At 37.2% G+C, this 25997-nt stretch overlaps 1 protein-coding gene across 1 annotated transcript in view; it reads left to right on the top strand.

Annotated features, from left to right (window-relative positions):
- CNTN5 (contactin 5) overlaps window positions 1-25997 on the top strand; it is a 265100-nt gene that overhangs the window by 8668 nt on the left and 230435 nt on the right. Inside the window, exons 3-4 of the mRNA XM_054389935.1 lie at window positions 10658-10781; window positions 13444-13619. Coding sequence (XP_054245910.1) covers window positions 10658-10781; window positions 13444-13619 — 300 coding nt within the window. The remainder of the gene's footprint in view (window positions 1-10657; window positions 10782-13443; window positions 13620-25997) is intronic.

The following is a 25997-nucleotide window of genomic DNA, read 5'->3' on the forward strand; positions in this document are numbered from 1 at the left end:
TATGCTGAGATCACACATGATGTAGTCAGCAATCATGAGCCTTCTCAAAACATAAGGGACATATTCCAACTCTGAAGCTGAGTTTTCTATTTTGCATCAGGAAGTGAAGAACCACTGACCTGGAGACAAAATTTTTGAAGGGCCGTAACTCATAAAACCCCAAGGAAGAGAGCAGCTGTCTCAGAATAGAGAGACTTAAACTCTGTCTTCCAAAGACTGCATGAAACAGCCCTAAGAGAATTATTCTGCCATTTACAGGTCTTTGTACATCCAGATATGTAAACAATTAAAGAAACAGATAAACATGAGACCTTTGAGTAACACTTGATTATCTGAGGTACCTGCACAGCACAAGCCCAGGTGTGAAACAAGGTTTAGAAAAGACCAACATACTTCTGCTGTGGCAGTATTGAGGACTCTGTGGCAGAAGACTAGATACGATAATCTGCATCATTAAAGTGATGAGAACACATCTGCTAGACACCTGAATGAAATTTATTTTCTAAACATCTCTTAGTTCTGTTAATAACTTTCACACAATGCCTTCGATATTTAGAAACCAGAAATAAGTTCACTATGTCAGTCACCTAGAATTCCATTTACTTACAATAGTAAATTCCCTCATTTTCATTTGGTCTCAAGGCTTTTTTTTTTCTTTTTTTCCAGTTTATAGATCTCTTCAAGGAGATATATTTTAATTACTTCCTACAACTGGTATGTGACAAGTGATAAATTTAAATGGTTGTTTATCCTCCAGGGCCTCCTGAATGAGGAAAAGCTACAGCACTGTGCTCATATGTGGTCGTGAGTGACCATTGCTACTAGTGAGAGAGCATTAGTAAAATAGGGAAAACCATATTTTATATTGTTACAGTTGAGAACCTGCTTAACTCAAACATCTAGTATGTAGCATACACTCAGGAGCTAGGTTTACCATAAGACCAAAAAAAAAAAATTAATACTTTTCTTAGCTGCCTACTTAGCTGCCTAAGTATAGAGGTTCTCAGGTGACTTCTCAGTTGATTACCCAGCAGACATGCTCAGAGGTCTGCACATGGCAGTTCTTTTATCCTGACTTTATGCCATTTAATTTGCACTTTCAACTCAGAATGTGTTTCCCAATACCTCGAATTAAAAGAACTATGCTTGAGTTCACTGCTGAATTTAAAATATATGAAATTACTTAGCATAAATATACAATTGAGGCAATACAGTCCTCTTCAAGCTATGTATCAATGTGTAAAGTCACAACTAACAAATGTGCATAGAAAGCGTGAATTATTCATTAAATACTCGTAAAGAATCATAAAACTGCCAACTCTTACACTTTTGTACTGTTCTAAAAACTTTTGGAAATGCTAGAGTAAAGAAAAAAGGAAAAAACAAGAAAACTGTTTGAATCAATGAACCTCAAGATGCTGAAGTCCCAAATCTAATTTTTATTGAATAAGAATTCCTTATTCCACACCTCCTACTACTAGATTTAGCATTCACCTGTCTGTGTTAAAGATGCAAAAACTCTAAAAATATTTTCATGACTGAAAATCTTGTGGAATTTAGATAGTACAAGCTACTTTTAGAACAGATATGTTTGTTTCAGGCCACAGAACAAAGAAAGCATTTTCAAGCCACAAGAAAGGCTTGTTTTATCTTGCCTAATTATCTGCTGCAGAAAAGTTAAATCTGAAATTATGAGAAAATAAATTTATCTCCTTTGCAGCGTAAACTCAGTCACAAAAAAATTCACATCTTGACAGATTATAGGAATATTAAAATCGATAGTCATTCTTTATTTCTTAGCTGTTAAGTGAAAGGATATGTCATAGAACCTACTTGTAAAATCAACACTGACGTTAATATATTTTTTTTCAGTACTTAAGCTGAAAAAAGAGAGAATTTCTACCTTTTGGTTGAAGAAAGCAATATGTTCTCTTTGAAAATGGAGTGATGATTTATACATCTACAATATTTCTGACTAAATTGAACAGGGTAAACTGTTTGTTTCCATGGTAACAAAGGTAAATCAGAAAAATCACAAAATCGCAGAATCGCAGGGTTGAAATGGACCACAAGGCTCATCCAGTTCCAGCCCCCCCTGCCATGGGCAGCGACACTTGCTACTAGATCAGGTTGTCCAGAGCCACATCCAACCTGGTCTTAAAAACTTCTAGGGATGGGGCTTCCACTACCTCTTTGGGCAACCTGTTCCAGTGTCTCACCACCCTTATGGTGAAGAACTTCTTCCTAAGGTCTAATCTAAATCTCCCCTCCTCTAGCTTCCCCCTAGTCCTATCACTACCTGACACCCTAAAAAGTCCCTCCCCAGCTTTCTTGCAGGCTCCCTTCAGATACTGGAAGGCCACAATAAGGTCTCCTTGGAGCCATCTCTTCTCCAAAGTGAATAACCTCAGCTCTCTCAGCCTGTCCTCATAGGAGAGGAGCTCCAGCCCTCTAATCAACCTCATTTGAACACGCTCCAGCACTTCCATATCTTTCTTGCAATAGGATTTCCAGAACTGGACACAGTACTCCAGGTGGGGTCTCACCAGAGTGGTGTAGAGGGGGAGAAACATACTTCTCTTAACGAAATCCAGGATGTGATTGGCTTTCTGGGCTGCAAGCATACACTGGTGGCTCATATTGAGCTCCTCACCAACCAGAACCTCACTTGGACATGAACCGCTTGACGGCCACCCTTTGAGTGAGGCCATCAAGCCAGTTTATTATCCCCCAAGTGGTCCATCCATAAAACCCATATTTTACCATCTTGGAGAACAGGATGTCATGTGGGACAGTGTCAAAGGCTTTGCTCAGGTCCGGATAAATGATGTTGGCTGCTCTCCCCTTATCTATTGATGTTGTGACCTTGTCATAGAAGGCCACCAGGTTTGTCAGGTGCCCCCCTTGGCAGGGGGGTTGGAACTAGATGATCATTGGGATTGGTCCGTGATGTCAAGTACGTCCCTTTCTGGGTTGAATCTCTATGCAGAGTTTAGTGTGTCATTTAGGACGGAAAATCTGATAGTGACTCCTCCTTTTAAGCTTCTTTAGAAGTTTTATTATTTTACAGTATGTTGTATGTTTTCTTTAGAAATTTCTTTCATCCTCACGTGGGTTCCAAAGGCCTTTGATGGTCAATCAAAAAGAAAAGAAATAGGAAAACACTGTCTTCCAGGTTCTGGAAATACTTGTGGGGTTTAAATTTTGATCAGTTTTTTTTTTTGTTTTTAAAGGAGATGTGCCATCATCCTTTTTCCAGATGTTGTTTTGACAAATTTTGTGAGTGTGTCAGAATAGCAGCTGAATACAAATGGTTTGTCTGAAGATCTCTCTAGCTCACCTTCAGATGGATTAACAAAGCCATCCACCAGAATTACCTGCAGTCACAGAAGTGTTTGTAAAGGCATATGAGGGGAAAAGACCTGAAGGAATACCCCCTTCCTCTATATTCACATGCTGTCTGATATTCCCTCAGATACTATGTCTGCTGGGTGAAAAATACCAGTGTGAAAAGAACTATTTCCTCCCACCAGTACCTCACAGTAAGATAGCACCAAGACTATTTATGCCAGTCACATAGCTTCAATGATACTCTAATTTTGCAGACAGTTCAAACTACAGTAATCACATTTGACATAAATGAACAATACAGTGTAGAATTTACTACACCTTCTCCATCTTCAGACAATTATGTATTTAAAATATTATTCAAGAAAACATTTAAAAGAACCTTACTTCTTTTAAAGTACAACACATAGAGTGATTAGATGCTTTAAATATTACTGCCAACATAGATTCAATGCATACCTTTGAATAGGGTCCTATTTCCTTTCTGCCCACCTCTTTGTTTTTGGGGTTCCATAAATTCATATCTTTATCAACCTGGAATTATACCAAAGATGGTGGCAAGAAAGCTGAATGTTGAAGAATGACGCTATTTCAGTTACAGGTATTGACAGCACAGAAAACCTTATTCTCATCTGTAGTTTCATTGCTCATCAAGTACTAAAGAACACCCTTTTAAGAACACCCTTTTTGTTTTTTTTTCATCAGTAATTGACAGACAGAATGAAAATATCTCTATATGTAAGAAAGAGAAAAGAAAGAGAAATCACATTCTGGACACTGCTTGAGGTACAGAATACACAGATTACAGTTTCAGTTCCAGTTTAAATACTTCTTATTAAGAAGTCATCTACTCCAAAAATTTTCTAAGTATAAATGTGTTGCAAGGAGAACCTTGGAATTCAAAGAATATTGGAGTACCAGTCTTGAGAATATTCAAACATTTAAAAAGAGTACTTTTACTAATGCTTTGATCGTTCTTGTCTTTCTGGTCAATACCATGTCAAACAGTAAATCCTAATGAGTGTACTTAGTGCTTTCAATTGCCTAGATTGAAATGGCAACTTAAAATTTCTGAAGGGACCACAAACTAGCTGTTACTTTGCTTGGTTTGAATACATACTTGTAATTTTAAGACATATGTGCCCCTCTGTAATAAATCACTGGTCTCATAGCAGTTAAATAAGATACAGAAAATCAGTTGTTTTAATAAAAGCCTGTGTGAGGAATAGAAATATTTCCCTTGAGAAATTAAAATAGTAAATTGAAACATACACATGCCTAATATGTATATTAAATATTAATCTCTTTTTATGGTCTTGTTGGAGGTAGAAAGAAAAAATAAGGTACAGAGTTATAATTCTCCAATGAAGAGTTGTAATTCTCCAATGCATACTCACACAGGCCTGTCCTGCTTAAGAGAATGGGTCATTGCTGGTTAAAACATGGGTAAAAATAACCTGATGTTTTTGAGTCCCTGAAGGGAACAGAAAACATATATATGTATAAAAATCAGTGTGTGTATATGCATCTATATGTACATACACAAACATATATCAGTTAAATATAATGAGGAAATTAGGATAACGAGAAGACCAGGAATGTTCCCCTAAAAGACCACAATAAGCAGAAAAAAACAGCCAATGGCTCTTGAATCAGAAAAATTTTTATCAAGATCAGTTTCAGATAGAAGGTAAGCAGTGTGGAGCTCTCTTTGTCCACAGCTGTGGGAAGCCTCTAGCATGATTCAGACTGGGGCTGTGTGTGCTTCCTTGTCCTTAGGTCAATGGCTTTGCTGAAAGATGCAGAAATATCTGGCTGAGAGGCTTCAGAAGCAGGTGACAGGATTGCAGTATGGTCCTGTCCTGTCTGTGTATGGGCTTGCAGCTGTAAAAGGCAGGATCACAAACAAAGAGAGCAGTCATGGCTAACCATGGGCAACCCCTACCCAGAACTCTCTCACCCTCAGGCCAGAAGACACCATCCCAGTCTGGGTGGAGGAGCGAAATTGAGACTGGAAAAACACAGTGAAGGCATTGTTTTATTTATTTGGTTTGTTTGTTTGTTTCTCACAATCCCATCCTATTTTACCTGAATATAAGTTTTCCCAAGTTTTGCCCATGACAGTAGCTTGTAAGGGATCTTCCTGTCATTATCTCATCCCAGGAGTTTTTTTTTTCATCCTAATTTGTTCCTTGAGGGATTGAGCAACAGACTGGTGAATATCTGACAGATGCCCCAGCAGGTAATGTACTGCAGTAGTGCAATGTGAAGAGTATGTACTGTAGATATAGACTGCAAGTGGTGGTGATTTTAGCTTATGAACACTTCTGCTATACAGTTTTCCTGTAAAAACATGAACAAGTATATAAGCCTGTTTGCTTCTTTAGAGTAGTTCATATGTGTAGAGCTGTGCAAGTGAATTTTATAATCATCCATGTGTACTGTCATCTAAAAATCTCTCACCTTGATTACTCATGAAACCACTGTAATGTCTCAAAACATATTGCTACAACTGTTCATGATCAAAGTGTGCTAAGACACAGAGCTGTATTCTTCGAGAAGGTTCTCATCAGAAAGAGCAGATTGATGAAATTAATTAGAGCTGGAACTAATTACCAGAGGTTATTAATCATAGTATCACAGTATATCAGAGGTTGGAAGGGACCTCAAGAGATCATCAGGTCCAACTCCCCTGCCAGAGCAGGATCACTTAGGGTGGTCTGCACAGGAATGCATCCAGGTGGGTTTTCAAAGTCTCCAGAAAAGGAGACTCCACAACCCCCCTGGGGAGCCTGTTCCCATGCTCTGTCACCCTCACTGTAAAGAAGTTTCTCCTCATGTTGAGATGAAATCTTTTACGTTCAAGTTTGAACCCATTGTTCCTTGTCTTATCACTGTGAACCACCAAAAAGAGCCTGGCCCCCTCCACTTGACACCCACCCCTCAGATATTTATAGACATTGATCAGATCCCTTCTCAGCCTTCTCTTCTCCAGACTAAATAGCCCCAGGGATCTCAGTCTCTCTTCATAGGGGAGGTGCTCAAGTCTCCTAATCCTCCTCGTGGCTCTCTGTTGAATTCTCTCCAGCAATACTCATGTTGACTTTCTTAACCATAATTGAGAGTTCCCTAGATTGTAAAAAGAGCCACGAACATTTTTTTGTAAACTATTAGTCAATGTGAATTTATGCTGTGTGCTGAAGAAATGTTATCTAGATTTTTGATGGTGACTACATATTCATTTAATAAGTGATTCAATACTCTTAAAAGAGAAATTGAGAAATTCCCAGATATAATCAGGTGAAATTTGTGTGGTCAACCACTTCAGACTGGGAATTCTCAAACAGAACGATGTCAAACTCTCTACCACCTCCCTGGGTAACCTGTTCCAGTGGTGAACAGGTCAATCTGAATCTACCCACTTCCAGTTTTATTCCATTCCCCCTAGTCCTATCACTACCCACCATCCTAAGAAGTTCCTCACCAGCTTTTTTGTAGTCCCCCTTCAGAAAGTAGAAGGCCACAATAAGGTCTCCTTGGAGCCTTATCTTCTCCAGACTGAAAAGCCATGACTCTCTCAATCTGTCTCCATGGGAGAGATGCTCCACTCCTCTGATCATCCTCGTGGCCCTTCTTTGGACATGCTCCATCACATCCATATCCTTCCTGTAACAGGATTTCCAGAACTTGTTGAAGTACTCAAGATGGGATCTCATTGTAGTGGAGCAGAGGGGGAGAATCACCTCTTAACAGCTGTTGTTAAGATAGAAAAGACATCTAAAATTCTATGAAATATTTTTCTGAAAGTTTAGAATTTTATCCTGCAATTAATGAAATCTTTGCATGAGTGCTGCCATGTACATACACATTTGCATTTTCAATTTGTTCTACAAAAAAAAAAAAGGTTAATTACTTAAATTTAAAGTGGCTATTCACATTGATCAGTTTCAGAGATTTCAGGCTGTGGGGATCAACATTCAGTCCAATTTACCCCTCATTCCTGGCTCCATGGATGAATAAACTTGAACATCTGCAGCCTCACACTATGACTCTCTGTCTGCCTTGCAACCTGGCTTTAAATTCAATATCTGTATTAGGAGAATGGAAATGAGGTCTGCATCCCTGAGTCACATCTCACCATGAAACGGCAACAGCAGAGTGTGTGCTGACTTCTGGGAAATGTATTCTAAAGTCTCATATTTTCACCATAGTTTTAAACTCCCTCCATAGAAAAGAGAATACAATAAGCCTCCATCGGTGTTCCAGGTCAAATTTGTAAGACTCCAGGACTTTTTTCACCTTTAATGAGATGTTAAGTGCTAAATAAAATATGTGCCTATTATTGATACAGCTCTTGTAGCCTTCACAAAGATTTATTTTGTTTGATCTTTTTATTAACATTATGTATAAGAAAATTAGAAGTTTTCTCTTTATTTATAAGCCAGCCTGTGTTTTATTTTGAAAAAAAAATAGTTTTAAAATATTTTTTTTAAATAGTTAAAATAAATATTTGCATCTGCGGATTCCTTCTTTGCTTTGAAAAGGGAGAGGAGGCATAGAACACTTACAATTTTCAGTTTCATGTCTGTCACTGGAGTTTTGTGCTTTCTTGCATATCACATATCACATCATGCTGCTTTTTTATTTGATCATCCTTTTATTAAGCCAAATAGTTTATAAACACAGTCTTGTCTTTTAAGCAAGAGCTTTTGGTCTCTTCAGAATAGACTCTTTTCTTCAATTATGCTGTTGCAATCCCGATGCAACTAAGAATTCGTTTAGTCAGTTTAGCTACAAACTGATGAGATCTCTCTCATTATTACATTGCTTCTGAGTCTCCAAATCTCTGCTGGTACTCCACACTCCATCTGAAATGCAGATAAGCAGCTAACTATCTTTTAGGAACATGACTTGTATGCACTGAACTTTCTCTGTTCCTTGTCATCGCTTGCAGGCAGAAGGAGAAGCTGTTTTCATTCCACACACATAAGTATCCATTTGGCCACTATCATTATGAATGTCAGCCTTCACCTAAAGGGTTCAGGTTATTTTTCAAAAAATGCAACATGATATTTCATTATTACTGTTGCAAAGAGTACAGGTCAAAAGAATACCTGTACTGCTAGCAACACCAGCACCCACCTAGCATTGCATCTTTTTTTTTTTTTCTTTTCAGCAATCCTAGATGGGTGACATTACACTTTCTCTACAGTCACTCCTAGCAAGAAGATAAAATGATTAATCTTCATGAATATATTCCATATCCGTACACCTACTAATCTGTATGGAATAACACCTAGATATTAACTCATTAATTAGTTTTGCAGTCATTAACTAGTTCTTGGGTTTGATGGGCTCTACCTTGATGAAAGCTCTGATTATTTATGTTTACTTTCGTTAATATTTTCTCTTGTGCAATGTAAGAAGCAGGCATCAAAACTGCAAGAAACAATTCATACAATGGTTTTGTACTCACATTTTGATTTCTTAAAATAAATTTTGCCAGCTGGTTCCATTGCCCCTGTGGTATCCTCAGCTTCAGTACTCAAAATATAGTACTAAAGTTGTTTTAACTTCAATAATAAAAGCACGTAACGGAAAAGTGGTTAGATATTTTTTTTTTTAATAATACAGATAGCTGTCCTAGAAAAGATACTTCTACTAATGCACACAACTGAAGTTATGCAAATGTGAAGAAAATAAATCTATGCCCCTTTACACAGTCCTACGAAAAGGGCTAATCAGCTTGAAAATTATGCAAAGCAGAAATCATTGCTGCTTTTATTTGTTGTCTATACAAATTGAAAAATTTTAATCTATTTAAATATAAGCATGTATACCTGTATATAAAGGTATTTTCAAAATATACATTTTAATAGCCTTGGAAAAAAACAAAAGATAGAGGTAATAAGGAAGGTTGAATAGTGTAACTCATTTTCATGTGGTCTTTTCACAGTTTTATACTATAGAAATGTGAAACAAAAAAACCCAGAAATTTACATCTCAGAACTAGCATCTATGACTTCCTTGTCTCTTATCCTTTTTCAGACTTCAAGCCTTTCTTCTCTCTACCAAGACTTGTAGTTCCATGCACCTTTTTCCATCCATGCAATTTTTCTGAAACTATTAGCATTCCCATAACTGAACCCATAAGATGTGATTGAAGCTCTGTGGAGTTGGTAGAACATTGCAGTAAATATTCTTTATAACACAGTGACCAAAACCCAAAGTCTTCAGGTGTTACTTTTTTACTTCAAGATAGTATTGGTAGGATAAATATAACACAAAGTCATACACTACTTAGTATGTCATGACATTTATTACATGAATGTAAGAAACCATGAAATTGATAGAGAAAACTGCTCTGATATGTTTCATTGCAAGTAGGAGGCCAATGTACCTATCTCACTTCACCCAAACTGCCAGGCTGGTTCTCTAAATCTGAAAAAATCATTATAAGACTAAATTGTTCAAGAGTTTAGAGCAAGTCTAGGTTGATTAAAATTCCACAGTCTGTAGTGCAGAGTGAGCATTTTAGTTATTCAGACCTGTGTGATCCAGAAAGCTATACTTGCAACCTTTTACTTTTCTGAAGGTCATACCTCCTTCCTCGCAATACAGATGAATTGGAATCTTAGATGTATTCTATGGGTCTACCCAGTTTTGCTTGGAGTTTTTTGTTGTTGTTGTTCAGAAATGTAAATTCATATGAAGATACAGATACATGCTAAAATTAGAGAAGACAGTGGAGAAAAATGAAATGTCAGATTTTGCTATATATTATTTAACAGTACCCACTAGTTGCTGCCATTAATTTTACAAGTGATTTTTCTTAGTAGCTCTTTGACAAAAAGGGCTAAAATGTGTTATAGTTTGGGTTTTGTTTTTTTGGTTTGTTTTTTGTTTTGTTTTGTTTTGGGTTTTTTTTGTGGGATAAGCTGCTGCAAGCAGAAGGAAAAATTTTGTTTACCCTGCTCTCTATAAATAGAATTCATTCCTTTTGCTGGCTTAACTCTCTTGAGTATTTGTTAGAGTAAAGACCCAAATGTGTCTGACAAGAAAGCCATTTTAAGGCATGCTGAAGACTTAAATCATGCTATGTATTTTGTTGTTAACTTAGTAATACTTAATACTTTATTTAAAAAAAAAAAAGAAAAACTGTTGCTTTTTAATACAGTATCTGAAATTATCTGTTATGAACCTCTGAAAAACAAGCATGATTTTGTGTACTTTAATCTCACTTTATCAAAGGTGTTATATACTTATATTTATTCAGACTTCCTAAACTATAGTACTTCTATTTCCACAGAAAGTGTTGATTATGGGCCGGTGTTTGTACAAGAACCAGATGATGTGATTTTTCCAACTGATTCTGAGGAGAAGAAAGTATCTCTGAATTGTCAAGCTCGTGGAAATCCTACTCCCACATACAGGTACTTAGGTTTAGAATTTTTTTTTCACATTCCAGAATATTAGCTATTACAATGCTACTCTGACAGCCAGTGTGCTTTGGAAAACTACATAACAGAAACAGTTCTGTGACAGAAATGGCTTTCTTGATCAAATTCTTTTTCTAATTCTGAATAAGCCATAGCTAGCCATGTGAAGGACTCCTTTTGTCCATTTTTGACTCTTATCTGTAGCAGCTGTAAAGCTATGAAACATCCCACTTTCAAGGGGAAGCAATAAAGAAATACATTAAATGACATAACTGTGCAGTACAGAATATTATGACAGGAAAATTTGACATCTTCCCTCACAAATCCACCATTTTATTCCTTTTAACCATTACCTGTTGCATATTTTTCCTTAGACTATTAGGACATAGATATCTATATATAGATATACTCATGCTGACTGGGCTTGATTGCCTGGTTGTCTTGTAAGTGCCATGTGATGGCACTCAGGGTGACCTGCTCCATGACCTTTCTGGCACCAAAGTCAGACTGACAGGCCTGTAGTTCCCTGGATCAACCTTCCAGCCCTTCTTGTAGGTGGGTGTCACATTTGCTAGCCTCCAGCCAATTGGGACCTCCCCAGTTAGCCAGGACTGTTGACAAATAATGGTGAGTGGCTTGGTGAGCACATCTGCCAGCTCCTTAAGTACTCTTGGGTGGATCCCATCCTGTCCCATAGACTTGTGCATAGCTAAGTGACACTGTAGGTCATTGATTATTTCCTCCTGGTTTGTGGGGGCTGCTTTCTGCTCTCCATCCCTGCCTTCCAGTTCCAGGGGCTTAACCATCATGGAGCAACTGGTGTCACTGACAAATACTACGGCAAAGTCACCATTCAGCAGCTCAGCCTTTTCCTTGTCTTTGGTCACCAGGTTCTCTCCTTCATCCAGTAGTGGGTGGAGCTACTCCTTAGCTCTTCTTTTACTGTTGACATACTTATAAAAGCTCTTTTTATTGTCTTTAATGACACTGGCCAGATTGAGTTCTAGTTGAACTTTTGCCTTTCTAATTTTCTCTCTACATATCCTTGTAAGAGTCTTGTACCCTTCCTGAGTTGCTTTCACCTCCTTCCATAGCTAGTAGACTTTCTTTTTCTTTCTGAGTTCTACCCAAAGTTCTTTGCTTATCCAGGCTGATCCGCCTATCCAACACATCTTCCAATGCACAATGCTTGTTCCTGTGCCTTAACGATTCCCTCTTGAGGAATGTCCAGCCTGCCTGGACTCCCTTGTCCTTCAGGACTGCCTCCCAAGGGATACCATCAACCAGTCTCCTAAACAAGTCAAAGGCTGCCCTTTGAAAGTAGTTCTATTATCTCCTCTCCTAACTTCGCTGGGAGTTGTGAATTCCAACATCTTCTGGTCACTTTATCCAAGGACATACTGATATCATACCTGCTATATAAGGGAAGGGCTGGTGCAGGTGACTATGACTAGGTGGCAGTGGGGCAGGAGTCAGGTGAACAGGCCAGACCAGGCTGGGTGGGTCATTGCAGTCAGGGCCACATTTTGGATCACTTGCTGTATATTCTGTTTCATTAGTACTATTGTTCTCCTTGACTGTTGTTATCCCTTTGTGCTGTTCTATTAAACATTCCTTATTTCCACCCATAGGGCTTTGCATTTTTCTTCTAATCCCCCTTTGCATCCCACTGAGGAGTTGTGGGGGAGCAGTTGTGTGATCCTCTGTGCAAGGTTACTTAGCCACTTAGGTTACTTCTGAACCATCAGAAAAAGAAGCGTTCATTTAGGAATTATTCAATGCTTTGACTCAGGTGTGATACTTCCAAATATATTCCCTACAGCCTGGCTTTGTCCACCATATGTTCACCTGCATTGGCTTTACCATTCAGGCTTCTCATGCACGTCCCAGGCAGCCAAATCCTCATCCGAATTTAGTTTCCATTTGCCTGGTTGCTGGCCAGGATGTTGCCTTGAGCAGCCGTCAAATGATTCCAATCTCCCTTGTTCCAGTCTTCTCTGGATTTTGTGTATCCTCATCCAGCTGATACTATGTTGCCTTTATCCATTGCTAACATCCTGTTTCACAACAGCCTCCATGCACCACGATACCTCCTTCCTCTTCACATGGCTTGCTCTCTGCTTTCTGTACTTAAATGAGGTTTTTCTGTTTCTTGGGTCCAGAGTAACAGATAAAATGCTGAAAGAATGTAAAAACTCCTTGCTTTCATGTGCACCCCTGCTCTGTTAACTCTAAAATCATCTGGGTCTAACACTTTAATGACTTGAAACTTTGATTATTATAAGAAAAGTTAAAGTCTTATTTTTGACGTGAAGGTTTCATCTACTATACAGATTTCAGGTCAGAAGTCTCTGTGGATGACTGTGGGGTTTGGGGTGAAAAAAAGGGGGGAAAAGGCAAAAACAAGAATATACTTTCTCTTTGGAGGCTGAAGATCTGTTTTAACTTGTGTTTTTTTAGAAAACCTTAGCTTTTGTCAAGCACATGTTGTGGAATATCTCCATTCAAGCTTTGACAAAACAATGACTTTCTGCACAGAATATCTTTGAGTACCTGCCCTCCTCATAACAACTGGGCTGTCACGTTCTGTATGTTAAATTTGATGCCTTCCTTTGGCCGCAAAATGCTCAAGTAGTTCCTTTGTTTTTTTCCTAAGATGGCTTCGAAACGGAACTGAAATTGACATTGGGAGCGATTATCGCTTCAGTTTAATAGAAGGAAGCTTGATCATCAACAACCCCAGTGAAATGAAAGATTCTGGACAGTATCAGTGTTTAACCTCCAACATGTTTGGCAGTATTTTAAGCAGAGAAGTTGTTCTTCAGTTTGCATGTAAGTAACAATTTTATTTATTTTTTTTTAATACGGAATTTGGATCTTTACACAGCTTGATAAAGCTCCAAGTTGTAATTTGAATATATTACAGAAGTGTAACTTCTGACTTTGTTGGGCTAGAATCTCAGAAGAAAAAATAAAATGCTTATTGGGAATGAGTGTTTCCTTTGGACTTTTTACTTTTAAAATGCAATCAGCTATCGGGGAAAATAATACATGTTCCTAACTGCTATGCTTTAATGATGCACTCGAACACTCTGAAGTGATCTATTTCACTCATTGCTTCTTTCCTGAAACATGTATCATTTTGCCCCAGTGCCTGAGCAGGAAAGAAAGGACTGTAAACTTAGGAATAGAGGGGAATAAATTGCCTATATATCTGGAGGATAGTCTTCACCTATAACTATGTATGTGTGAGCATAGTTTTTAGGGGGGTGTATATATATATATATACAGGTATATATATATATATAGTTTATGTGTGTATATATATATAGTTTGTGTGCATGTTGATGCATGCATATCGTGTATACATTCATACATTATGAGACTGAGATATAGTTGTTTAGTTTTTTAGGGAAACTGAAAATATCATTTGAAGTCATTTACTACATATATTTTCCAGAAGCTATCAACAATTCATGATCCCAAGTGTAACTGTAACAGGCCCAGAATTTCAGATATTCTGCTTCCAACCCTGACTTCCCTTCACACAGGAAGGCTATTAACATGTTTTCAGTGCTTTATCTAGGTAAATCCTACCATAAGGGGTTCTTAAAAGGCAGGGATGAAAAAAAAAACCAGGGTCTTAATTTCTCAGATCCTGCAGTAAAATGAACATTACCAGGAAAGATGAGACAGATAGCCACAACTGGAAAACTGCAGGGTTAAGGACAAGTTGCCTACTAACACAGCTGGTGGTGTGGAGAACTCAGCAGGGTTCTAGTGTGGAATCTTGGTCTTCCTTAATCCACCTGTCCCTGGTAAAGCCAGACCTCTCATATCTATTTTAGACTTCGTAGTGCAGATCTTGTGAAAGTATTTGTTAGCATGAGCATAACACCATTCACCTCCTTCTGAGCCGGGAGCAATACTTGCCAAAGTTTCCTCATGCCAGTGCAGTCTGTTTAAAACTCTAAACATTGCAATGGTAGTTTTATCATAGTATTATTGGACTTCAGTTTTAAATTTACCTTTGAGAAAATTCTGCTACATTTTATCTTTTAGACAAGAAAACTATTATAAAACAAGTCACTTGATTAGAGAATGTGACAATAGATAAATATAGATAGGTCCAGGGCTCTGACCCTCAGATTTCTCTTCCCATTTTAAGAGTGCAACTAACAGGTGATCCCATGTACTTCTAGTTATAATAGTATCTCCTCCAATAATACCCATTTAGATAAGGTTAGGGGGGGAGGGGTGGGGAAGGTTGAATTTGATGGGTTTGTTTTTATTGGATTTTTAAATTATTACTACCTTGGATATCTGCTTTTGCAGGTATCAAACTTGTTATACTAAAATGGCTTAAACATGATTTCTATTCATTAAAGTTTTTACTTGGGAATTGTAACGAAAATTTCTCAGGCAAGGTTAATGGAACAATGAGAACTAGAAGCAATGAAGTGCAGCAAACAATGTTGCACAACCTGTGAGAGAGAAGAGGCTGATATAAGCACATGAAAATCTTTGGAAAAGGATAGAAAGTCCCAATTAGTTGAAGTTCTTTTAGAACTTTGTGAGCAACCCTTTCACAAGAGCAATTTCAAGCTCAATGTGCGTTTGTAGTTCAACTTCTTTGTAGCATGACACTCTCTTCTCCTCTTGATTTAATGCTTCTTCAAATCCCTGATCTTGAGTGGCTGGTGTCTTCCTGTTGAAACAATATCTGCATCATGCAGCAACTCACAGTATAAATAGATGACACTATACAGTAAACTCATAGTAGCCTATCAGAAGCTTATATCACAGAAATGTTTTTGTAAGTCAAATCCAAGTTTAAAATTAAGATTTTTCACTGTAATTTCACCTTTGAAATATCTAAGATACTGTCTTGAATTCAACCAGAAAGTTCAGATACATATTTCTTCAAGACAAGAATAGAATACTTTCATCTCTATATCTTGAGTGATACGAAGTTCACAAGGTTTCCCAAAGTATTGAGTCTTTATTTCCTTAAGGAAATGGAAATGTGCTTGTCAAATGCTTGAAGGGAATATCTTTACAACACAAAGGACAGTTTTATTATTTAAAACATAATATTTTCTGGAGACATCTTCACATCTAGAAAAATATCTCTAGGGTAATCACAATCTTTCTGAAATAGATGAGAAAAATTTCCATATTAAGATATTTTGACTGAGAAATACATAAAATGCCATTTATTAATAACTTTTTCTTGCAATTAAATCCATTAATTACCTGAAAATAGCCCTGAGTGAGGTAGCATGCAATTAAATGTTCTTTAGATTAGACTATGTTCATTCACTAATTAGCACTGAGATCTAAAGAGTTATATGTATAGATAGAGATAGACAAGAGAAAGAGTAGCTTACGTTGCCCTGAAATAAATACAAGAATTTTTTTCAATGCCATAGTTATGATGAAATACTGTACTATTAAATTTCAGTATAGTTGAACTAGGGTATTTTATAGTATTGATTGTTTACAACAAGGTTGCATGTGTTCAGTTATTTTCAGTAAGAGAAAATAAAGAACTGAAAAATATTTCTGTGAGAGAAGGCTTTAGCCTTAAATTAATTAAAGTAATCAGCGTCCTGCAATTTTCCTCTAATGCTCTAATGGCTTGAACAGTAGTTTATAATCCCGAGGATAAACCAAGACGTTTCTGATTATGAGATACAGAGCTACAAGAATGGCATTCAGCTTCCCCTTTCTCACTGAAAGCTTTGGATTCCAGAAGCTTACAAACTTATTACTCTCACAGAAAAAAGAAAAAAAAAAAGTTCGATGCCTTGCTTGAATGCATGATTTGTACTGCTGTGGAAAATAGTTATGTCTTGGCAGCTTGAAGAGCAGTTCTTCTAATTAAAGAGAGAAAAGGCACACATCTCAAAAGGAAACAGCAGGGATCATTATACAAGGCCTTTGACACTGTCTTGCAGCAAAAAAAAAGCATGTGCTGAAATGTGCCTATGCAAAATATCACAAAACTTGGAGGAGTTATATTGCACTGGATCACAACTGCGTGTCCAAAAGCCAAGTTGCTATGGTTGTTATCATGTAGTTCAACACTGGTGATGCATTACAAATATAAATGTTTATGTACTAGATAATCCTCATATGTGTGAAAAGTTAAAATGAGACTTTGAAATACTTACATGTTGTCTTTGGATTTGAAAGAGGTAACAAATAAACATTATTTTATACATATTTAGAGACACAACATTTGAAATAGCCTCCTGTATTACTGTTATTTTTATGGAGCAAAGTGGAAAGACTGGTTACGTGCAGTTCAATGTCTGTCCTAAACTATCATAGCAAGTATTTATGAAGGTTTAAAAACAGAAAAAGTACTCTTCTTTTCACTACCTATGAGCTCTCATGCTCTAAGTCATGCTGGTTTATACTATTTTAAGAAAGTTAGGAAAAAAAGAATTAAATATAAAAAGGCCCATATGGCAACAGAAATTAAGAGAAATAATTTTCAATAAAAGCAAATATTTGTCAGGAGTTCAAATCATCTTCAATAGAATTTTATGCAGAAAAATAGGGAGGGAAAAAGTCTAAATATAACACTGACAAAATGTCAAGCAAATGGGGATTCTTGAGCACAAAACCTGTATGTTTCAAGTCACATTTCAGAAGTTTGCTTATAGCAGGCTGTCAAAAGAATTAAAAGCTGTCACTTTGCTGCAGCTGCAAATGTCATTTATATTTCAAAATCATGTGGACTAGCTCATATGTGAAACATATTGTTCTTTTAACAAGAATCTAATCCATTCATTAAAATGCAAGTGCATTAGAGGAATAATTATTGAATTCCTTTAGCCTATCTTAACAGTAATAAATTTTGTAGTTCTAGGTGTGGCTAGCTTGATGGAAGAGTTATTCAAACCCCAAATACCTTTAAAGGTTCTGCAGACAGTGTAAATAGAAAAGGAAAGCACTGTTATTGTAGTTTAAATTCTTACTGTATTAAGAAAAAATATGTGTATATGAAGGCAAGATCAGCCAAATAAAGCAACCATAGGAAACTTATAGTTGATATAAGCAATAAACCAAACTTTGCTGGAGATCTAGTAGTTTTAAAGAACTGCATAACATCAAAAGTCTTTTGAGGATATGAAACTTAATAACAAAGTGTAAGAGTTTTATGAAGTAACTTACGGACTAAGCACACATATATTCTTAGATGGGTTTAGTTTGGTCTCTTATTTCCTCTCATTTCTGTTGATAGAAATCTGAGTAGCCTAAAAGGAGGATTGAAAATTTAAACTTTAATACTATTTTCACAGTGTTAGCTACTTTTTGCATCTGTACATTCTAAGGGAAAAAAAAAAAAAAAAGAAAGAGAGATATTCCAAATTGGCTAAATCTACCTACTTTATTGCACGACAGCTGCATATTTTTATGCTGGGCTCCACAGTCTCTGGAACACTGCACTATAATTCTGTCTACAACAGTAAATCTATTTTGTGCTTACCTTTGCCACATGTACAATCTCGGTATTACATTAGGTCACAAACAATAATTGCTTTTCTCTGGCTTGTTCAACCTTTCACAAGTCTACCATCTCTGATGTTTACAGGCTGGGCTAAAGAAAATAGAGAAGTGGTAGGAGGAAATAATACCTCATCTCTCATTTGTGGAAAAATCACTTTTATTAACCTCAATTTTATTAATCTTATTATTACTGGCTTCTTTGTATAAAGTTCCTTTTTTCCTTTCTTTCCTTTTTTTTTTTTTTAACAATTAAATCTATTTTCTCATTTAATCTAGAGAGAAGGGTATGGATTAGATACAATTAAATGTCCATTTCCAATTGATGAGCTACCATCATTGTCCAGTAATATACAGAATACTAAGTCAGTCATGATGCAGGCATACAAATGAATATTTTTCTGGGGAGACAGTCTGCACCCTTTCTTTTCATTTAAGGCATAATTCTGACAGCCTGTTAGTGAATTCACCTCTTAAGAAATGAGCTTAATGATCCATGTTTTCTTTCTTGCCAACACACTCCCCAGACATCTTGTTAGGTATACTCCATGATTTCCTAGTATTCATTTATAAAGAATTTATTTCATTTTGACACTCATGAGAAAAACTTCAATTTTTCATGTTAAGTCCAAAATATGTAATGGAATAAAATATTGGATCACATTACAATATAAACATTTTTTTTCCTAAACCACGCAAAGCTAAATAATATTAAATAGGATAAAATAAGAGAACAAGCTGAAGTGAGAGATCAAAATGAGAAACTGAGAAAACAACCACAGAATCACAGAATCACAGAGTGTTAGGGCTGGAAGGGACCTCAAGAGATCATCTAGTCCAACTGCCCTGCCAAAGCAGGATCACCTGTACCAGGTCACACAGGAACTCATCCAGGCAGGTCTTGAGTATCTCTGGGGAGGGAGACTCCACAACCCTCTGGAGCAGCCTGTTCCAGGGTTCTGTCACCCTCACAGTGAAATAATTCTTCCTCCTGTTTCCATGGAACTTCCTATGCCTCAAATTCCACCCATTGCCCCTTGTCCTGTCATTGGGCATCAATGAGAAGAGCCTGGCTCCATCCTCTTGCACTCACCCTTTAAGTATTTATAAACATGAATGGGGTCACCTCTTAGTCTCCTATTCTCCAAACTGAAGAGCCCCAGATCCCTCAGTCTGTCCTCATAAGGAAGATGTTCCTCTCCCTTAATCATTTTTGTGGCTCTGTGATGTGATTTATGACACTCTGTGCTGGGATTTATGACACTCTGTGCAGTTCCCTGTCTTTCTTGAGCTGAGGGGCCCAGAACTGGACATGATATTCCAGATGTAGCCTCAGCAGGGCAGAGTAGAGAGGGAGGAGAACCTCTCTCCACCTACTGTCCACACCACTTCTAACACAACCCAGGATACCATTGGCCTTCTTGGCCAGCAGAGCACATTGCTGGCTCATGGTCACCCTTCCATCCATTAGGACACCCAAGTCCTCTTTCCCTTCATTGCTCTCCAACAGGTCTGTCCCCAACTTGTACTGCTACATGGGGTTGCTCTTTCCCAGGTGCAAGACTCTACATTTGCCCTTGTTAAACTTCATTAAATTTCTCTCTGCCCAGCTCTCCAGCCTGTCTAAATCTCACTGGATGGCAACACAACCCTCTGGTGTGTCAGCCACTCCAACCACTTTGGTGTCGTCAGCAAACTTGATGACAGTATACTCTTTGCCCTCATCCAGATCCCAGTACTGACCCCTGAGGGACTCCACTAGATACAGGCCTCCAACTAGACTCCATGCCACCGACCACAACTCTCTGACTTCTTCCCTTCAACCAGTTCTCAATCCACTTCACTACCTGATCATCCAGACCACAGTCATGCTTACATATTTTTACTTTCCCTGATCATCTTGTAATACAATCTGTGTTGAACATTACTTTATTCAAACCATCACAATAATGTGGATAATGTTATGAAGCTGGTTAAGAAAAGATACAGCTACAATAGTGATTTGCAGCATAAAATTTTCTGTTTTTTTTTTTTTTTTTCTATGTAATTTCAAGCTGCTGTTTTGAGGAAATGCATGCAAAACAGGTATACCTGCCAGGGAAAGTTCTTTGTGTATAGGACTAGTTGTATCTTATTCATAGTTTATTAATTGACAAACTTAATTCAGTGAACCCAAGATGACTAAGTATTAGTGGGATCTTTTTTACAAAACAAGGTTTCAAGAATAAGGTCTTCAGTGACTGCAGGATTCATACCAAATCCCCAAGTCAAGGTTTTCCACATAAATGTTGAAGCCAGTTGCACACATCTACTTTCCAATTCTGCAGATTTAGCTTTTTCTTTTGCTAAGAGAATCAGATAGAATTTTACACTGAAACATATTTATTCATATGAAAACAGTGAAAAAGTGAAGCTTTGGGTCAAATTTTTGTTTAATTTCAGCTTTGGAAAACCAAGTTAATTGAATTTTACCTTTAGCAGTACTCAGTTCATTGTTTATAGAAACATTCAGCTTACACAACTATGTTCAATGGTGCAAGTTGCTAAAATCTTTGGCCCTAGTCTCAAAAGGTATTAAATCTTAAAGTATTTGCATAATCTTTTTTGAAGTTGATGGGATGATGTACATGCCCAAAATTAATCACATGCTTAAACTCTGTTGTTGTTAAACATGAGGATTTCTAAAGCAAAAGCTGAAACACTCTATATGGATTTGTTACCATAGTGTCATCATGATAGACACATAATAGGTTTAATTAAGCTTTCTGCCATTCATTTCTTGATCCTTTCTTTCTTAAAGTGAATAAATAGCTTAGAATAATAAAATGAATGCCTTAAAAATAGCAGAACTGAGTAGAGCTCCTTTTATCCTGGAATTCTTAAGGAAGCTTCCCTATTGGAAAAGATAGACCTGGGTTCAACACTGTTGGCTGTGGTGAATCTTTGATGATGCCTTTCATTTTGCTTTACATGGGTGAATTTTTCATCCAAGTCCAAAAACAATTCTGGATGAATAAATAAAACCAGCTTTTGAGAGGTCACCTAAAGCTGTGAGGACAACATCCACTCTTTCTGTAAAGAACAGCAAAATAAATAAATATTTATCTATGGTTCAAATTTCCCCACCAGCCATTAATGCCTATTGCCAGACAGTAAACTTCATGCAACTTCAACTACATTCAGGAGTGATATACACTGAAAGCTCAGAAAAAAAAAAAAAAAAAAACCCAACACTTTTTCTCTTGGAACTCCTCTTCCATACAAAGCATGCAACGTGTGTTCAGAGGTAGTCTCCTGGCTCTGTTTGCAATGACTTGTCCATAATAGCATAAGACCAGCAAGGAGCTCTGGTAGACCTGCTTTATGCATTTCTGTCCCTTTAGTTCTGCTTTTGAAGATATCTGAGAATTGCAGTAAATTTCTATTTTTTCATTTCTACATCAGAATTTAAAGACTAACTCTATTAGATAACTTAAGAAGCAGAGGAAACCCAGTTATTTCCTATCTACAAAACCAAATTATTTATTTTCTTGAAAAGGAGAGTTCAGAAATTCTCTTTTATCTTCTCTCTGCTCTCTTGAATCATAATCTTTTCAGTTCCAAAAGGAATTCTGTGTCTATGCTAGTAAATTTAACATTTCCTAACACAGATAACAAATCATACAGAAAGGTCTATCACCACACTTCTAAACTCTTTTGCCTCCCAAGACACAGAGTACCTCTAATACATCCTTTGGGCATATACCCTAATCACTCCTGCTAACACCCAGATCGTGACAAGAATTGTCTTGGAGAACTCTGTGGTGCCCAGCAAAGAATCCTATGTAAGCTTCTAATGTTGTGACAGTGTTCATGTTGAATATCCAGTGCAGGAGTGTATTTCTTGATATTTTTCACTGTACTAGTTCAGGCAAAATCTGAGTATCTTGAATCGAGAGTCTTCAGCATATTAGGAGAAATGCATGCACTGCATCTTTAATATAGGCATCAGACATGCCATAGTTGTATGAAGTAATGTAATTTTATGACTTTTATTATATGAAGTTATGAAAATATTTATTTCTAAAAAGCACTCAACAAAGCTACTTAAATTTTGGTCTAGTTTGGTCTAGATCTTGCCATAAATCTAAGTCTCCACCTTGATGTATCAGTTATAAAATACATGTGACAGACATCTTAATACAGAGGATTAAGTCTGAAGAAACCAAGTGACATGCACAAACATGAGAAGATCACACTAAGCAGGACTGTGTTCTGGAGATATTCTGTAAGGCAGAAATGTTGGACTTTTCTTGTTCTTCTGAAGGAAGCTCGTTTTTCTGTACAAACTAACTCATTCTTTCATTCGACTTCTCTGTGGTGAAATCACTGAGAAGCATTTTGACAAAGGTGAGAGCCCAAAGTCAGGAAGCTCTAAAGCAGCATCCCAGAGGTATTTATTCTTTTGCTTGGTAGAATCAGCACAAAGGTAGCATGGAAAGTTGAGGTCAGGCCCCTAATTAGGGATTATGTATCACTGCAGTGCAAATTTGATATTCACCATAAGTTACTACCTTCAGGAAATGTTATTGATTCTGGATGTACTTTACTGAGCAACATTTTTTGTCACATTCCACTTGAATTGCATGTAGGCATAACTTCAATCTCATTGGTCCTCATATGAATCAAACACCCCCAAAATTGTGATTATTTCAAATTATTCAAACAGAAATAAGATTTATTAATCTTAACAAGTTCATTTATTGGTACCTAAGATTTTACACCAAAAGAAAGTATTCTCAGTTTTCAGGTCTGCTCAGTCTTTAACTCCGAAAATGTACTTTAAATAATACATCTTTTATTTTGTATTCTGTGGAAGCATTAATAGAAACCAGTCTTGTAAGAAGACATGGTTTGAAACGTAATTACAGCAATCATTTAAGAATGCATAGTACATCTCATTTTAGCATTGTACATTTCTCTGCAGCACTGGAAGGCTGGTGTTTACCCTGCCTATAGAATCATAGAATCAGTCAGGGTTGGAAGGGACCACAAGGATCATCTACTTCCAACCCCCCTGCCATGGGCAGGGACACCTCACGCTAGATCAGGCTGGCCAGAGACTCATCCAGCCTGGCTGCAAACACCTCCAGGGATGGGGCCTCAACCACCTGCCTGGACAACCCATTCCAGGCTCTCACCACTCTCATGGGGAAGAACCTCTTCCTCATGTCCAGCCTGAATCTCCCCACTTCCAGCTTTATTCCATTCCCCTTAGTCCTATCACTGTAACCTACTTACCTATCTTGTTACAATACAATCTATCATGCTAATGAACCATTAGTCTTGGCATTTAAATAGACATGACAATAATTAAGAGCAGCATTAGTAAATAGGATAAATTTTAAAGGCTCAAGTAGAATTCTGTGTCAAGACAAGATGACACTTTCTAAATTTCCTTTTGAACTTCTAACTCAGGTTGACTTTTGGCAATTATGTCATGTCTCAGTTCACAGCATTCTAAGTGTTTCAGATTGTCATGAGAGATTTCTTGCATGGTATTTGTAGGCCTGCCATGGCATTTCTGCTCTCAGTGTGCTCCCTCAATTATCCTGGCACATATGTGGCTTTCCTGAGAAGCAGATCAGGCTCCTGATCTGGTTAAAAAGTAAAGTCATCTAACAGGTTATTTTTCCATTTATAAATACAGGTGCACAGGTACTTAAGATAGTACAGAGAAGGGAGAAGCACAAGGCTGGAAGGGAAGAAGAGAGAAGTGGACAAGGCGTTTAAACTGATCAACTCAGGAGCAGCACTGAATATAAAAGTAGCAGAGTCAGCTTTGGTAATACTTTTGAAACCCAGAAGGTTAAAACTTCTAGGAAAGAACTGAGTTCCAGCTGAGTTAAGAACACTGCAGAGGATATATTAAGTTTAACAAAAGGCTAAAGTGAATGAAGGAGATTAATCATCAAAGAAAACAACATCCTGAAGGTTGTGAAACATATGGATAACATGAGAATTGGTAGAAGTCAAGCTGAGTTAGACTGACAAAGGAAATTAAAAGGAATAAAGATAAGCCTTTTAGATAGCTTAATAAAAACTTGCAAGAAAAAAATAGAAAAGAGTTAAAATTAATCTCCATATGACTTTGAATTCAATGGTTGCCTTTCTCTAGTTTTCCACATGGACAGCTTATACAACAGATTTCATATGAAGTATGAGATATCAGAAACAGAAAGATAAGCATCGAGTTTAGGGACAGGAGAAGAAAAGAATGGTAAAAGTATATCCACACTTAAAATGTACTAGGTAGTAAAAGCTGAGGCTCCTAGAACATCCATGATGCCTATTAATAATTTTAATACTTCAGTGGTATAACTTTGAAACTGTTCCAGGGCTAATCTGTCCTTTGTTCTTCTTGGTATTTTCTCTAATGTTCAGAGCACACTGATAAAGTCAATTTAACTATCTAATGCTGCAAAGATGGGAAGTGTTGTCAACATAGAAGTTTTGTCAACATAGAAGTTGTGTTTTCAGCTGTAGTAATTATGCATTTTATTTGTGATATTTTGCTTTCAAAGTCATGAAGAAGGCAATTTCACTATTTTATAAAGCACTGTTGTGGAGGCACCAACAAAAGAGGTGGCCACAGCCACCTGAAAACTGTGGATTTATTGCAATTAGTCTGCTCTCCATCCGATACAATAAAATCACAGATTCAGATGTCAGCTAGGAAAACACTGTTGTGCAACTAATTAAACTATTTGCAGAGATGAATCAAAATCTGTACACACACACACTCAGAAAAGGAAAATCTGCCCATGAGTTCCCAGATATAGTCACCAAGGAGAGTGAGGAAATCTCTGACTGCCAGGTTGCTTCTGTGTGGAGAGCAGAAGTCCATTTATACCCTTGAGAGTTTGGCTGTGGTCAGTTTCTTAATTGGAGGGCCAAGTTCTCCAAGCAACAAAAGGACTTCTGGGTCCAGAGGCACCCGCTGATGTCTGGGGGCATGCAGCTGATCTTTATCAGCTTCTAGCAAACCTCAGCCTCCTGCTCAGTCCCCTGCCAAGAGTCTGTCAAGACCCTGTACTTGGGAGGTGGCCACAAGCATGTCTTAGAATTTTGAGGATAAAATCAAAAGAAGTTCCAAGAATAATTTCTCACTAGTGACATTGATAACATCTAAAGCATCTGATGACTAGCATGTGATGATAATTTCATGTACCCAAACCAATTGTCTTAAATTCAGTGAGACTGGGCAGATGTGTTATATCTTCACATCAGGCCTCAGAAGTTCAGAATTTCTTCTGTACTGACTTTAAAAGCCATGTGTCAGAAACTGATTTTATACAACATGGTGTATATACATTAGAAAAAGCAAATCCTTTCCATAAAATATATTGCAATATGTCTTCATATACAAACACATACACAGCTAAACAATAAAAAACCCCAAGAAATCTTTTAATTAGGTTTCAGCCCTATAGCTCGTCAAGCATGGAAATATGTAAAAATGCCCTCTAGATTCTATAAATATGTAAATCTTGAGCCCACCCACCGACCCATTCTATACACCACACTAATTAAAAGACAATGCTTTAAGTCAGAACCTTATATACTGTCTGTCTGCCTACACATTGAATATTACACTGAATATTATTAGAGGTGAAAGATCAAACCTCCAAAGTGCAGGGTGAGGAATTTATC

Source organism: Indicator indicator, chromosome 1 (genome assembly GCF_027791375.1).
Source record: "Indicator indicator isolate 239-I01 chromosome 1, UM_Iind_1.1, whole genome shotgun sequence".
In the NCBI taxonomy this organism is placed as follows: domain Eukaryota; kingdom Metazoa; phylum Chordata; class Aves; order Piciformes; family Indicatoridae; genus Indicator; species Indicator indicator.